At 41.4% G+C, this 16,013-nt stretch overlaps 2 protein-coding genes across 2 annotated transcripts; one reads left to right on the top strand and one right to left on the bottom strand.

Annotated features, from left to right (window-relative positions):
• The first annotated feature begins 4,100 nt into the window (after window positions 1-4,100).
• On the top strand, window positions 4,101-6,876 carry LOC118772986 (protein fem-1 homolog A-like). The gene has a single exon (XM_036521699.1). It carries the CDS (start codon window positions 4,221-4,223, stop codon window positions 6,072-6,074), a length of 1,854 nt encoding a protein of 617 aa, XP_036377592.1. The 5' UTR covers window positions 4,101-4,220; the 3' UTR covers window positions 6,075-6,876.
• A 1,985-nt stretch (window positions 6,877-8,861) lies between these two features.
• Window positions 8,862-12,911, bottom strand: ticam1 (toll-like receptor adaptor molecule 1). The gene is made up of 2 exons (XM_036521539.1): window positions 12,578-12,911; window positions 8,862-11,788 (listed from the first exon to the last, which is right to left on the bottom strand). Exon 2 carries the CDS (start codon window positions 11,622-11,624, stop codon window positions 9,459-9,461), a length of 2,166 nt encoding a protein of 721 aa, XP_036377432.1. The 5' UTR covers window positions 11,625-11,788; window positions 12,578-12,911; the 3' UTR covers window positions 8,862-9,458.
• Between the last annotated feature and the right edge of the window lie 3,102 nt (window positions 12,912-16,013).

The raw sequence follows: 16,013 nt of genomic DNA, 5'->3' as shown, positions 1-16,013 counted from the left end.
CCCCACAGCAGCTAAACTTTCAATCCAACGGTCGATTGACAAACGGTGAGAAAGGGGAACCGTACCTGTGAGTTTCAGCACCCCTAGTCAAGGAACAGCTCCTACATCTGGACTGAAGGTCGTTGCTCCGCGATTATGGGTCTGTCAGTCTGATGAATTTATTTGATATTGCTTTTATTCAGGGTGAATTGTGTATTCTATACAGTATATTTCTGAGAAATGAGAAATAAGCCTAAATTTATCTTCCAATCGTGATAGCGTAGCCAGTTTATTATATTTATTCCTATTTCGACGATAACCTATTTCTATATCCTGACTATTTTTTTCATAGCGATAAGGATAAATCACTGATGGATAAATATATTCAATATAGTGTTCTTACGAGGTAGCAAAATCCTATTTATAAAATGAATTAAAATATTACGTATGTTTAAATTGCTTGGAATACAGACCTTATCATTGTTGAAATACATTTTGACATCTTAAAGACGTTTTCAGGTTTCATAGATTTCATAGGCTTTTAGTTCTGGTCTTCACACATTATTTCCACGATAGCATTTTGATTAAGCCTTGTCAGATATTCCTGTCATCGCTACATTTGTCCCTTCTTGTCTTTAAATGTGACACTTAAATGACCCGTACTTTATACAGCCTCCATAGCATGTCGTGATGCAGGGGAATAACTGAAATCTTTATTTTTTTCAGTATCACATCTGTGAAAAAACCTTAGTTACTTATAATTCAATAATGTTACTGTCGTTATAAAAGACACACTATGAAATGGCAACACTAAAAATACAACCAAAATAATACCAGTATTAGCTTAAATGTCACATCATATAATTTGTAATATCCAAGTGCCCCCAGAAATAAGAACCATGTCTTTAAACTGGTGGTTTAATGTCATACATGATTCTGATTAAATATGATCTCATTAAAAAAAATGACATGTAGCACTTGTACTTGGAAATAAGTCCTTACTTTCAGCTTGACCAAAGAATCACTGATACAAAATAGAACAGCCAGGCAGTGCTCTAGTATTGTGCTCAGGTTAACTGAAGCAAAATCACAAAAACAAGGGCTCTTGTCAAACCATTCAGCTGTTTTTTTTTATTTCAAATATCCTATTTTCCCTTGCACCTTAAGCTGCATGTACGCTGTGTACATTGTACATAATATGTCAAATGTGCATCAAAACCCAAAAGCCCCTTCAGTTCCACTTTCAGTGAACCCTCCGCACCACCACCCTCATCTTGTCATTTCTCTTTCTTCCCCACTCTTGTTGCATAGCTACCATCTATGACCATAAAAGACTGGAAAAGAACGAAGGCATTCAGAACAATGTATACAACTGTATGCAGGAGGGGAGGTGAAATGAGAGCTGAAATGATGATGACCACAGTGCCTGCTATTTTCACATTAGTAGTATTATTAGTAGTGATGGTAGCAGTAAATGGGATGGTAATAGTGACAATAACCTGAGTTTCTGGGGTTTTTTTTTTTTTTTTTTTGGACAAGTGGGTGCAACTAGCAAAGGCAGATGACATGTCGGTCAAAGGACAACAACAAGTCTACTACTAATCTCATTGTCTCATAGGTGTGGACCTAGAGATGGGAGAAGAGAAAGAAAGGATTGGTTAATGTCACTTCAGTTGAACCCCCATGCACTGAGCCTTCTGTGCAGGGCAGAATGTGAAGAAGGATGCACCACCTCTAAAATTATATGCTACTTGAATGAGAGAATGTGTGAATCTTAAATGGGAGAATGGTGTGAGTCAGCTGAATCTGTGCATGCTACACATTGTTGAGAAAGGTCAACCTCTTCTGACACATAAATATCATTCTTTCTTGTTAATTGTTTGTGTACATATACTGAAAGACTGGATTTTGTCATTTGGTTTGTCCTGTGTATATTAGCCCAGTACTGTGACCAGTATGAACAGCCTATTCTAGGTCACAATGTCATGTGTTGCTGCTGAAGTCATTTCAGCCATTCCAGGGACATTTGGGGTTGTCAGTGAAGAGGAGTGACTTGCCCAAGCTGCTGTCTGGAAGACTAGTGATTTTGTTGTGGGACTGAATAAAGATGACAACAAATCCCAGTCTGCCTCCCAGCATGGGGCAGAAACCACACCCAGCCCTTCAGAACACGTTCAGATGCAAGTGTCAATGTGGTGTCACTGTACATGCATGTATGACAGAGAGAGGGAGGAGTGATAATGCCACTTATTAGATGGTCTGTGTTCACTCACCTGCAATATTTTCTGTGCACAACACAAATATGAAATGGGACTGTTCATGTTTCTTTCTATATGATATAGTATGGAGACAGGTATTGTCTTATCCATTGGTTGTGCCAGCTTAGAAATGATTTATTGAGTTAATATGTTGCCTTTATTGCACTGAAAGCTTTCTGCGTCATCCCTATGATTTCCAATTGAAGTCAAGTATGTCAGATTTGCACCAACACCAGACATAACAAAACATAAAATGTGAATGCATGAGTGAATGGATAACACTGTTAACATATGAAATAGTCATAGATAAAAAACCATTGGTGACTGATAATAAAGAATGTAATCTTCAACAGTGAAGTTGTTGCTCCTTCTGAATATATCTGTAACTATATGATGGGTAAGGTGTCACATCGTAACTACTCGTTTTACTGAAATTGGTCTATTATCTGGATAAGCACCTTCAATGCACTATGATATTTTTGCTATTATCAAAACTCCTTAAGACAAAATCCTTAAGGAGCTTAGGAGAAGGATGTAAGTGGCAAAAAAATGTGAAAAGCATTAGAAACAGAAAAAAAGCTATAAATGTGTACTTGCAATGAGTTGATATCAACTGAGTATTCACATACCACATTGCAATGGCAGCAATGGATCATATATAACAGGGTAAGAGTAAATGAATGTAGAATATGAAAGTATAGGGCTTTATATGGACGTCAAACGGTGTAATGTGTTATTATCTGAAAAGTAAGCTGCTATTTAGACTGTTAGCTTATTAATGACAGTAAGTCACTGTTTGTAGGGTTGTTATAGTATTGCATAACTGTATATAAAATAATATATTTATGTTAGTATGGCATGTATTGATGTGAGAAAAGGTATAAAGTATAAAAATATAGTATAAAAATATTTTTTGCTCATCTTTTAAAATGAATTCTTTGAAATGTATCCGGTTGTAATGTTTAGTTTCAGTTAGGGTCTCTTCCTTCCTATCATCTGAATTTAGTTATACTGAACTTTTTTGGAAGAGTAAGAGAGAAAATACTTTTTAGTCGCGGTGTGGTGGGAATGGTTTCATTTCTACCACAGACAAATTTTATTTCCGGATCAGAGCATCACGCAAGCAATAATCTACTACAACTTTCAGCCGCTTATGATTTGTGTAGCGCGGAGAACTTGAGAGCGGCAACTGAGCTGCGCCCCGGCATGAACTTCGTTTTTACCATGCTCCCTGAACAGCTGCGGACATAGGAGTGCATGCAAAGCTAATAACTCCAGCAAACAAGTTCGTTGAAAAACCCACGTGCCGTTGTTAACCGAAAATAAATGAGTAAAAATTGTGTTATTTACTTGCGTTAACTCCCATGATTTCTTTTTCTCATTGCAAGATTCAGGAGTGCTTTTTCCATTAGCTCATAGACTCTCAAACTGTAGGCTACAACAATGCAAAACACAACGTTTATATCCAATATTATATCTTATGAGCAATTCCAAAATTCAGATAATATGTGTATTTTGTTGCTAGCTACCTTTTTTATTGTGTCCAAATTCAACAAATGCAGTAAAGCTTTGCGCAACTCCAATAAATTCGTACTAACCTAATAACCCTCAATTTACAACTCGAGCCTCGGGAAACTTCAAATCCCAGTCATCTTTAGCAGCTTTTCAGGCGAAGACGGATCTGTCTCTCGCAATACTTCCTGGGAATTGTATGCCTATTACTGCGCTGTTCCGTGGTATCCAATGGCATAGTTATTTATCACGGACTACAACTTTCGTGTTGCTTAGCGAAAATTGTAAACGTAGAACTGTCAAACGGCGAAGACGCCATTTTCATTGCAGGCATAAAATGGCTGTAAAATGCAAGCTAAAGACAGAGACACGGATAAGGTTTCTGAATTTCGATTGAAAAGCGAATTTGTCTCCCACCTTTTGACGTAACGTTGGGTTAGATGGCCAAAGGGCGTGTCGGGCGCAGTTAAAATGGATATTAAAACTGCGGTTTTTAATGCGGCTAGAGATGGGAAGCTGAAACTTATCCAGAAGTTACTGTACAACAAAAGTCCACAGGAGTTGGAGGCACTTGCGGAGGAGAAGACCCAAGGAGGTACACCGCTTCTGATAGCGTCACGTTACGGACATTTAGAGGTAGTTGACTACCTACTTCGACACTGTAAGGCTAATGTGGAACTGGGGGGATCAGTTAACTTTGACGGGGAGACAATTGAAGGAGCTCCTCCTCTTTGGGCGGCTTCTGCTGCAGGTCACTTGCCTGTTGTGAGAACTCTGCTGAAGCATGGAGCGTCTGTCAACAACACAACACTAACCAACTCGACCCCATTGCGAGCTGCCTGCTTTGATGGGCACCTAGATATTGTGCGCTACCTGGTAGAACACAATGCTGATATGGAGGTGGCCAATAGGCACGGTCATACTTGCCTTATGATATCTTGCTACAAGGGCCACAAAGAAATTGCAAAGTTCCTGCTAGAGCGGGGCGCAGATGTAAACCGCAAGAGTGTAAAGGGCAACACGGCTCTGCATGACTGTGCGGAGTCTGGGAGCCTGGACATCATGAAGATGCTGCTGAAATGCAATGCCCGCATGGAGAGAGATGGGTATGGTATGACTCCCTTACTGGCCGCCAGTGTTACTGGCCACACCAACATTGTGGAATACCTGGTGCACCAGCCTCGCTCTGCACGCAAAGAGCGCATCGATGCCCTCGAGCTGCTGGGCGCCACGTTTGTTGACAAGAAGCGTGACATGCTGGGTGCCATGCGTTACTGGCGCCGGGCGATGGAACTGCGTCAGCCGGGCGACAGGGCCGGTGCCTTAGTCAAGCCACCCCCAAGCTCTCCAGTCCCTGCGTATGAATATGCACGGGAGGTGACCACGATTGAGGAACTGGAGGCCCTGATCACCGACCCCGATGAGATGCGCATGCAAGCCCTGCTGGTGCGTGAACGAATCCTGGGGCCCTCGCACCCGGACACTTCCTACTACATCCGCTACCGGGGGGCCGTGTATGCCGACTCGGGCAACTTTGAGCGCTGCATCAGCCTGTGGAAGTACGCGCTGGACATGCAGCAGAGCAACCTGGACCCGCTCAGCCCCATGACGGCCAGCAGTTTCCTGTCCTTTGCAGAGCTCTTCTCCTTTGTGCTGCAGGATCGCGCCAAGGGCACACTGGCCACCCGGGTCACCTTCCAGGACCTGATGGGTGTACTGAGCAAGAGCGTGCGCGAGGTGGAGCGGGCGGTGGCCCAACGCGACAGCCACCCAGAGGCGCCCCAGTTCACCAAGGCGCTGTCCATCATCCTGCACCTTATCTACCTACTGGAGAAGCTGGACTGCACCACTGAGCAGGAGCACCAGAAGAAGCAGACCATTTACCACCTGCTCAAACTCAACCCACGGGCACGCAATGGCTACACTCCCCTGCACATGGCAGTGGACAAGGACACGACGGCTGTTGGGCGCTACCCAGTGGGGCAGTTCCCCTCGCTTGCAGTGGTGGGTTTACTCTTAGATTGCGGTGCGGATGTGGACTCCCGTGACTCTGACAACAACACGCCCCTGCACATCTCTGCTGTGAACGGCTGCCCAGAGATCATGATCATGCTGGTGCATGCCGGCGCACACTTTGACGCCACCAATGCTCAGCGCAAGACTGCCTACGAGCTATTGGATGAGCGCTGCACCGGCCGCCATGCCCTGCACCCGCTCAACTACGTCACACTGCAGTGCCTGGCGGCCCGTGCCATCGAGAGGCACAGACTGCCCTACAAGGGGCTCATCTCTGAGGAGATGGAGGCCTTCATTGAACTGCACTGATCTCCATCTAGCCTTCTCTCCTAGTGCCATTCTGTCTTCTCAGGCTTTGACAAAATCTGAACGGTAACTGTGCTCGTCATGACCTGTAACACAGTTCATTCGCAGTGTGTTTTTCCTGTAAGTTTTCTTTCCTCATTAAAAAGTGGGCAAGGTTTGCAGTTAGGGTTGACACACCACTGATTTGACCTCAGCTCTAGTTCTTTCCTGTCTTGTTTTCTGATTTCTTCATGTGCAAGAAAATAAATGTTAAGCTCTGGCTGTCTGCATGTCATTTAGCACTACAACTTGACTGAAAGGTGGCTGCAAGTGCTGCACATGCTGCACAGTGGTAGATGAGGATCTGGAATGGAATGTTGCGGTGTAGGTAAACTTTACCAAGTACATTTATTTGGGGTTAGAGAGTGATTATATTTGGTTTGTTCTCTTTTTAGCCGCAGTCTTTTAGCACAACTAAGTTTGTCTGGCTCCTGAGTGCAAATCTTGACTGGCTCCTAGTTCTCTCCATTTCTCCTTAGCAGGGTTGCATCTTTAGTTCTCTCTTATTCGCATATTGTAACATTTGAAGCGATGGATGAATTGTGCTCTGCCAAAGCCTTTAATTCTTTAATGAGGTTATTTGGCCCCTCTTAAATGATAAACCACCCCAAGGCCCCCATTTGGCCTTCAATGTCATCTGACAGCTGCTGATTTAAATTTCTCCACTCAGTTTTTGTTTTAGGCTTTTTTAATTGGCATGTAGTAATATACGTTGATCCTTACCTGGATGTACTGTACAACAGATGTGGGAACAGGACAAACAAGTTTTCACACCACAGAGGTCTGATTGGGTGGACCTGTTGAAACTTTTTTCAAGACATGTCCACATCTGTTTGTTATATTACTAAGGTAATCTGATGATGCAGTTTTGTTGTAAAGGGGTGGATTATCACCACAAATATAGGCTGTAATGGTTTGAAAGGTCTGGAAATGAACTTTTGCCTCAGTCTTATTTGAATAAATAAGTGTTTTTGTTTTTGTTCTGCTATTCGACTATATTATATTTTTCTGTTGTTAACTTTATTTAAAGCACTTTCAGAGACTGCTCCTTTGTGCATTTGAATGTGGATATGCTCAGTAAACCGTAAGTTCCATGTCTAACAAATTTATGATTTAACCATCAGGACAAAAACTAAATTATTTCTGCCTGAATAAAACACCTTGTGTGTTGTGTGAGTGTTCCGTTTATTGTGGCCAAAGTGTGTGAGAATTTGGATTCTGCAGCCTTCTGTCTTGTTGAAAATGTAGTGGTTTTTTGAGTAAGGAATAATCCCTCCATAATGTTTTATCATCCCAGGTTTTTATAGCTCTCTTGAATCACCATAATTGAAGTAACCAATTGAACTAATGGAGCAAAAACCTACTGGGAAATGAAATATAGAAGGGCACAGCTTATCTGTATGCAAAGAAACACAGAAGAACTATAATTAAGGCAAAATATTTGTTTAGGCTCCTCCAGAAGTGGCGGAACAGTGAGGAATATAGTCTGAGTTTTTGAATTTTTTTAATTGCACAGGAGGATGAAGTCTCTTGTGGTATGAGTGTCTTTCCCCTGCTCACTCTCTTTGGATATCCACGGATCCTTTCCCTCACAGGGAAGCCCTGGCTCCAGGATGTGGCATTTTCTCCCGCCCTGAAATAGAGCAGTGAGTCTCCAGTACAGTCCAAGCCCCACAATGACCATCATGCCTGGAAAAGGGCATGGGGGAGATGGCTGGGGAGGGGTTACTCCTCTGTTTATGTTCAGTTTAGAGGTGAGGTGAAAAGGGCTGTCGTAAATAGACATCAGGGACTGGTGACATTAGTGAAAGAGAAAAGCAACTTTCGATCAGTGGTCATGTCTAAAATGGGTCAATTTCTGTACTGTAGTTAAACTCACTGGTTCAGAACAATTTGTCACTTGTTCATAACCATTCAGCGTTAGAAGTAGAGGGACTGCACGCAGCTTGTCAAGGTGGCAAAATGATGACAACTGCTGTTATTCATAGCAGCTGGCACACTTACTCAGGGGCCTTTTTATAGATGAATTGAAACTAGAGTAATGAATGTAAAAATAAATTCTGCTCCACGGGCAGCCCTGCTGTTCCCCTTCTAGTATTGGTCTCTCTGCACTTGCAGTAAAGTAGAGTGGTGGGTTCTTGCTGCTGTAATTCTGCTTCACCTCTGGTGTATTTTAAGTGGAGTTCCTTCACACCAATAACATATTTCAGGACAGAGTACTCAGTATACGAGGGTTGTGATTGGTGTGAAATGTGGGAAACTGCACAGACACTGTGAAATTAGTTCTGCATTTTTTGCTTCCACTCGGAACAGTTGGATTTTAGTTCTTTAATTCATTTCCTTGCTTTTCTTTGTGTAGGTACAGCATTATAAAGTAATGCAGAAATCTGAGTGTACAGCATGTCCAGATATAAATATCCTTCAATTAACATCAGCAGGGGCAGCATTGGGCTACTGGTGTTTTCCCATTTCTATATTAAGAAGCTTTACCCCTCCTCTATGTACAGTAACAGTACAGTCACTGGAGGTCTACCTATACTAGGTCAAAGAAGGGACTACAGCTGTCATCGTGATGATTATGATGTGTTTCATGATGGGAACTGATAAGAAAACTTTTATGCCAGCCACAAAAAAGTGATTGTTTTTACAGGTGTTAACATAACCAAATTTATTCCACAAGAAGTGTTAAAATACAATTCCCACAATGCATTGATCCTCTTCTAAAAGCAAATTGCATCAGAATTTATTTTTTAATGTAAGCATTTTATCAGTCTGTTTCACAAATCTATAAAACAAATTCAAAATATTTTACAGTCAGCACTGCATCAGAGATTTCATTCCTGTTCCACTTCATATTTTGATTGGCTAATCAAACACTCCACCCTTCAGAAATTGCTCCACCTAAGATAATGTTAATGTCTACATGACTATTCATTATTTATTCATATAATTGTCATTAATATGGCATAATCAAAGAGAAGTATTTCTCTGTTTCAGACTGCAAATATAGCATATTACTGACTGATTTGTTACCTGTCACAAGTGTTTTTGTCTCTGGATTGCATAGACTGTTGATGTACAAAAAGAAACATCATGGCGATTTTTAAACATGAATTTTTTTCAGGTCCATGACAGCATAATAAATTGTTTCAATTTGACAGTTACACTGTGTTGAAGGAAATGTTGAAGATTCTTGAAGACACACTTCTCTCAAAAATAAAATGCACCCTTGGCCATTACATTCTCAAGATAGTCTTAATGTGTTTTTTGGTGATATAAATGTAGAGTGTCAAAGAGCAAGTACAAGTAAAACCCAGTTATAACAAAATATGTGAGCTGAATCACATTTCATTCCTTGCTGTCTTCATTGAATGGTTCTTGCCCTTCAGGAATAGTATGCTTTACTTCCTTTTCCCCGTTGGGGTTTTCCACACCTGTCCCCACTGTCATCTGGGAGTCGTTCCCAATCATGATGCAGCTGGCATTCTGAATGTGGATGCCGGGTTGCTGGAATCCAAAAGGTACACCCATGTTTGTTTGCCCTTCTGGATTGGTGGGCTGTTGCTGTGAAGGCCCTGGAATGTAAGGATAGAAAATTGGGGGTGTTACTGGGGTAGCAGCCTGTCCAGCATGAGAGGGATATGGTAACGGCCAACAGCGCCACATTTGCTCCTGGAGCTTGTAACAGAGCTGCATTTGTTCCTGCTCCAACTTTGAGACCTCCGTGGTCACATTGACAAAATCCTTATTCCGTTCATTGTCTTCTCGCAGCCTCTCCTGCTTCTTGTTCAGCATTTGGATCCTCTGCTCCTGGCTCCAAACATCTCTTTGCTTCTTAATCTTATCTGGTGTCATGGCTTTCTTCACCATCCTCTCGAAATTCTTATTATCCTCATGTAGGTGGACTAATGTACGCAGGCTCTTGGGAATGTCACTACGAGACATAGAGTTCTCACGAGGCAGAAATGGAATGACGGTGTTGATCTTGTGATGGTTCTCAATGGAGTTCATAAGAGCAGAATTCGTCTTAAATTCCAACAGACGGGGGTTGAAGTTTCGAGAGAGTAGCAGGATGGTGAAAGCTGAATTGTCAATGGCATCCGCGACACAGGTCAATGTGTGCTGTCCAGGTACTGCAAAATCCTGGGAGAAGGTGGCCCCTGTACCGATAACTAGACCCTCTAGTTTCTCCTTCAACTTCTCAGCCATGTCCACATCCTCTGTTGAGTGCAGGATCACAAAAGAGAAGAATTGTGTGTCATCTTCTTCCTCCTTATTCTCAGTTTTGAGAACTTTTTCAAATGTCTTAGGTTGGGTCTCAGAATTACTGGACTTGCTACGGGGTGGGGGAGTGGAAGGAAATGTTTCAGTGAGGTGCTCTGGGTACCTTCCCTGGTTGAGCTTAATTTTTGTGTCTGCATTCTTGGACGTCACAATCTGGTGGCTGCCCGAATTTTCTGTGCACTGTGCAACCTGAGCTTTTCCTGTAAAACACTGGATAGTGGACTCTGGCTTGTGATGGGTCGTGGTCCGGGATGGTGTTACACAGATACTTGCACCTACATTCTCTTCAACAGCGTAGTTACAAGTACTGTGCTCCTGAGGCATCAGATGGAGTGAAAGCCGTTTCTCTGGGTTGCTGTGGGAGAGAGTGGATTTGAGGACTTCCTTACTTGATATCTGTGAAGATGTTGGCTTTAGGTCCTGTACACCTCTGTTAATATTGCACAAGTCAAATGCCATGGTAGGAGACATGCTGACCTCTAGGTGACTGGGAAAAGACATGCAACTAGAGGAGTTTGTTCTTAGAGAAGAAGGTGAGATGCGGGTATCTCCTGTCCACGATGAATCACCTGAGCTGCCTTTTATGCACATGGCTGCACTGCCCCTGCCTAATGCCCTGCCTCCAAATGGGAGAAATGAGCAGAGTCCCGAGAGAGATTTTAGTGTTTTTCCCCCTCCTTTTGAAGTAGTCCCCATTATTGTAGCATCAAATTGAGGTCCACACACCTCCCTGGCTTCTTCCATTAGTCGTACCATGTTTCCCTGCCCTTCCTCACATCCAGTCATGCTCTCATATGCCCGGAGAGCAGCCTGATATGCTTTGTCCCGCACTGACTCACTACAAAGTCTCTCCTCTGTCAGCACCTGGAATATCCTTGCCAATTCTATTAAGATATCAAACTGAGACTCCACCTGTAATTCACTGTCCATTCGGAAGTCCTCCTGCCTGCTTCTACACCTGGTCACCATTTCAGCCAGGTATTTGGCCATCTTGTTGTTCCCCAGTGTCTGGAGCTTGCCTAAGGCCTCTGCCTCCTTCCTCAAAATGATCAGGGACATGGCATGCACCAGCTCCTCTGCCTGGCTGTGGCCCACCTTGAAAGTGAGGCTGAGCAGTCTTTCTCGAGAAGCATGGGAAAGAAGCCCAAAGGCATCCTTTAGCGATGCCCCACTCCTGTGAGCTCCCATTCTCTGCACTTCCCCACCTGCAGCTTCCCTCTCCTTGGACATAGTGCTGTAAAACCACAAGGAATCTTGCTGAAGGGCCGGTAAGCTCAGACCACATGGTTATAAAGGCAATGCAAACCTTCAGAGGATTTGCATTTTTACAACAGGTTATCTTGTACCTCACGTATCATGTTTTTTTTTTTCTATTTTTTTTTTCACTGCAGACCCTGGAAGGACAAAACAAAAATGTAAATGTGCAAAAAGTAAAATCTAAAATACTGTACTAACACATATACACAACAACAATTGTGTTATCTAAAAACGATTGCTTTTCTTCATATTTTCATTGGAGTCATTACAAAGTTCATGTCAACCTTTGCCCTTGTTAACTGTCCCTCTAAGCTACATCTGATATCTGAGCTGAGGCCACAACTATTTAATGTTTTAAATTATAGTTATACTTTCAACTTATAGTTATACTTTTGTCTACTTTATAGTTATAATTTCTCTCTAAAGAATACCTGCACTCAATTCTTCAAAAATACTTTTCACACTGTTGACAAATGTAAAAATTGAATGATAATTACATTTTGTAGGTTATGAAAAGACATGCTTGCACGTGTAATTGTGTGAAATTAACTTGAATTGACCTACAATCTAATATTCAATACAATTCAGTTGTGAAAAAATAACACACACCTTTAGCTATCATACCAATTATATATAAGATGGCTAGGCAAGATCTGAGAATTGGTAGTCCGTGATCGACATTGTGATTGTGACTTTAAAAAAGCAACAACGAGAGGAACTAACATAAAGGACACAAAACTGTTGTCACAAAATGAATGGAATAACAACAAAAAACCCACACCTGCCATTTTGTAATGAACTAGTCAGTATAAATTCAACAACACTTTAAAGTACAAATGTAATGTAAACATTTGCTTACTTTTTTGGCACTATGTCTCAAACCACTCATTTCAAAAGCAATCAAGATTTAACTGAAACATACGTACCGTATAGCATGAGGGAAAAATCCGACAATGAAGAAAGAGGAAACAATCCACGTAATATCAAGAAAAGGAGACGACAAAGCCGAACTCCGATCCGGAAATCCCTGTCGACACTAAACAGGAGTGTCAATTTACAGATTCTATTACGTTCTCCATGTCCCTCTATATAATTGTCCTTGCTTGATTTTTGAAATGTCCACTAAGTTACTTAAACAGATCGCTTAGTTACTTAAAGTTACTTAAACTTCGCTGTTCATTCTAATTAACAGGCTACGTCTACATTAGACTGTTTTTCCCGATTTTCTGAAGTTACTTAGCAACTTGTTGCTAACTAGCAATCTAGTATCACTTTCACTTTTGATAAAGTGTGGTGCCCGTTAGGTGGCAGTAGACATCTAAATATAGTTAAGCTTTTAGCGGTCCTTAAAAATCAGCAATTCGTTCTAACAAAACATAGTCTACCAAAACTATCGAAATACGGGTAGAATGCTACCTGCTTGTTTGGGAAAATTTTGACATTGCTATTGCTTTCACTATTGAGCATTTTTAAACTATATATTTAGCACAGAGGCATTGACGAGAACTGATATATCTCGCTACAAGAGCAAAATCAAAACAGAGCATAGTTGGAAAGAGGAAATAATCCTGAAAATGAGCCATAAGGTCCGCGGGACATGTTCTTTGGTGCTCGGGGACGAATACTTGCGCGGACAAGGGGACTTTAGAGCCCTTGCTTGGTTAACCATTAAAGCAGCAAATTGTTAAAATAGGAACATTTGTGAGTTTGCAACCTCTTATATTAGGCATCCTTTCATTGTGAAAGGATTTTCATTGTGATGACAACTTTCGATTAATAGCCAGCAGAGAGGAGTCTACTATGCCTTACTATTAATCATGTAGCCTAGTGCTTCACACAGTGTTACTTCACACATTGATTTTGTGGACGTGGATGAATATTGAACAAAATTATAAGCAATATAATAAAAGGAAGGGAAAGGCACCGAGAAGGCACGATAATGTACGAAATACATTTGAATGGTTATTATTGGCAGACTCCGTTCTGAAATGGCAAGCACACTTTACAAAGCGTAATGAGCATGATGTAGTAAAGGCTCACAAATAATGCAAAAATTTTTTTGGTGTAACGTCGATAAAAAAAAATCGTGTTCTTTTAATATCGACGTTAAAATAATGTTCACATGTGATGTGGAGAATGTGACTTCCAGCTTCCTTGCATCATCACTGAGTGAGATCTGAGAGCTAAAGCGAAATTCATCTTGTTTATCCTTATGACATGTAAAGGTTATGCAAGTGTTGGATGCTGTTTGGATATAAAAAAAGAAAGCCCTTCTTTCACTCATGTGGCTACCATGGCTGTGTACATAAACCAGTCATGTTTCTTCTTGTCATTTGAAAGGGCAGATTTCTGTGGTTTTCCTGTTTTTTTTTCCTGGCATTTGTACAGATTTAGGGTTGTTTTACAGTTTTTGATCATGTGTCTGTTCATGCATTCATTGTACTCTCTTAAAATTGATTACATTGGGATCACTCACTCAAGATGAGTATCCCTCCTGCCCCCTGGCTGTCTACATGAAAGGAAATGATTCACCCCAGAATAATCCTAGTCAGTCACTACTGATGAAGAGCCAGCATAACCACCTACAGAATGAACTTCCTGTTTGTGGGCAGGGAACACAATTAACGGGAAGGGGCTCAGGTCAAAGGTTGTATGGCAGAATGAGCAGTAGCTCTGGTATGTGCCAGGAAATGGTTAGAGCCTGGTTGGAAGCAAAAGGAAAAAAAAGAGACAAACCAGATGGTGAAACACTGACATCTCAAAAAAAAAATTTAAAGTATGCCAAATTGTAAAATAAATGACAGGATAAAAGTGATACAGTATTGATAATTAACTCAATCTAACTATCTTTTATTAAACCCTCACTTGCAGTCATTTGTTTCAGTATCTAATGGAGGTTTACTTTTCCTATGCTTCTGAAGTAATATTAAACCACTTTCTCTTTTAATATGGCAACAAATGCAAACAAGTGAAATTAAAAATAACGTTATTGTCTATCCTGTCCCAGTTTACTGAAGGCTCCCTGTGGGGTGTGTATAGAAGAATGGTGGAACTGCAAACATGCCATTTGGCTCTTTTAAAATGTATTTAATGTACTTTGACACAGCACATCAGATATGTATTGTTTTGTGGGATGGGGGCGGAGTTACTCGTTTTGTGAAGAACTTGGCAAAGGGATCTCCCGCCAAACTCTACAGCTGCAGGTCTAAGCAAAACAGAAGTCCCCGCCATACACAGCTGTGAAGGCCTATGGCGCACAGTCAAACTCAAAGTAAGGCGAGGGCGGTATGAGGTTGGTCTTTAAGCGTAACTGAGTTAAGATCTTAATACACAGAACCATTATTATACAAAATACAACACTGACCTAAAGCGCCTTGAACGAAATTTCACCTCCAAACTAGTAGCTCTCAGCTTTCTGTCCTGGGGCTAAAAAGTGCCTATTTGCATATTCTCGCGAAAAGCTACTTGGGAGTACCCTTTAAGGCGCGGGACCAAATTTTCGCGCGCTGAGCTGGGGCTCCGGTCAAATAGCTGATAGACAAAGCCAGTAGCCTATCATAGATGACATTTTGAGTTCCAATGTCCAATGTCAAAACGAAGTCTGGTTTGCAGGCGGGGACACATGTGGTTGAAGAATCTCATTGATTCAAGTCACTTCAGTCTTACATTAAATTTGGGAACTGTGGAGTACCATTAAGCAACTGTATTTTATACATTTTATTTTTGGAAGGGGACGCAGGTAATTGATATTTCTTCCATATGAAGTACATTTCGCCGGCCAGATCTAACAGTCAGTTCGGTTGTATAACATTCGACAGTAAGTTGATGTTAAGATGATGAAAACAACTCGGATAGCCGAGGTAGCTAATAGACTAAACATTTATTTAACTTTTCAGACTTGAGAAATGCAAATATCTGACAATTGAGGAACTGGATAACGTTGCCGATCAAACTACAACTTGCCATTGCAACTTACTCGTAGCATGTCAAAATTGTTTCTTTCAGTGTGGAAGTAGCTAGTTCTTGTGCGAGCTAGACAGTCGGTGTTTCGATGAGGAAATAACCTGTTAGGTTATTAGCGCTATATTGATAATCGTACGTACATTTGGATTACTAATTTTACATTTTTGCCAATTAATTTTGTTTCTATTTTTGTAAGAAACGAGGAATGTTGGTAACTAGCTCTGAAAGTTCGATCGCTCGGTAGTTATCTTACTACTTGGCTTTAAAGTTAGGTAAAACTGAAATAACTTTACCTCGGAGAAGGCGATCTAAGTTAAATGCATGGTTACTGTCGCTATAAGATGTTACTTTCCAGTCACTGTTGCTTGCTGTACGACCGCCTACAAAACAGGCTGTGAT

This window comes from Megalops cyprinoides, chromosome 2 (genome assembly GCF_013368585.1).
Source record: "Megalops cyprinoides isolate fMegCyp1 chromosome 2, fMegCyp1.pri, whole genome shotgun sequence".
In the NCBI taxonomy this organism is placed as follows: Eukaryota; Metazoa; Chordata; class Actinopteri; order Elopiformes; family Megalopidae; genus Megalops; species Megalops cyprinoides.
Note: the sequence above shows the minus strand (reverse complement) of the source record. Positions and strands in the feature narration are given on the sequence as shown.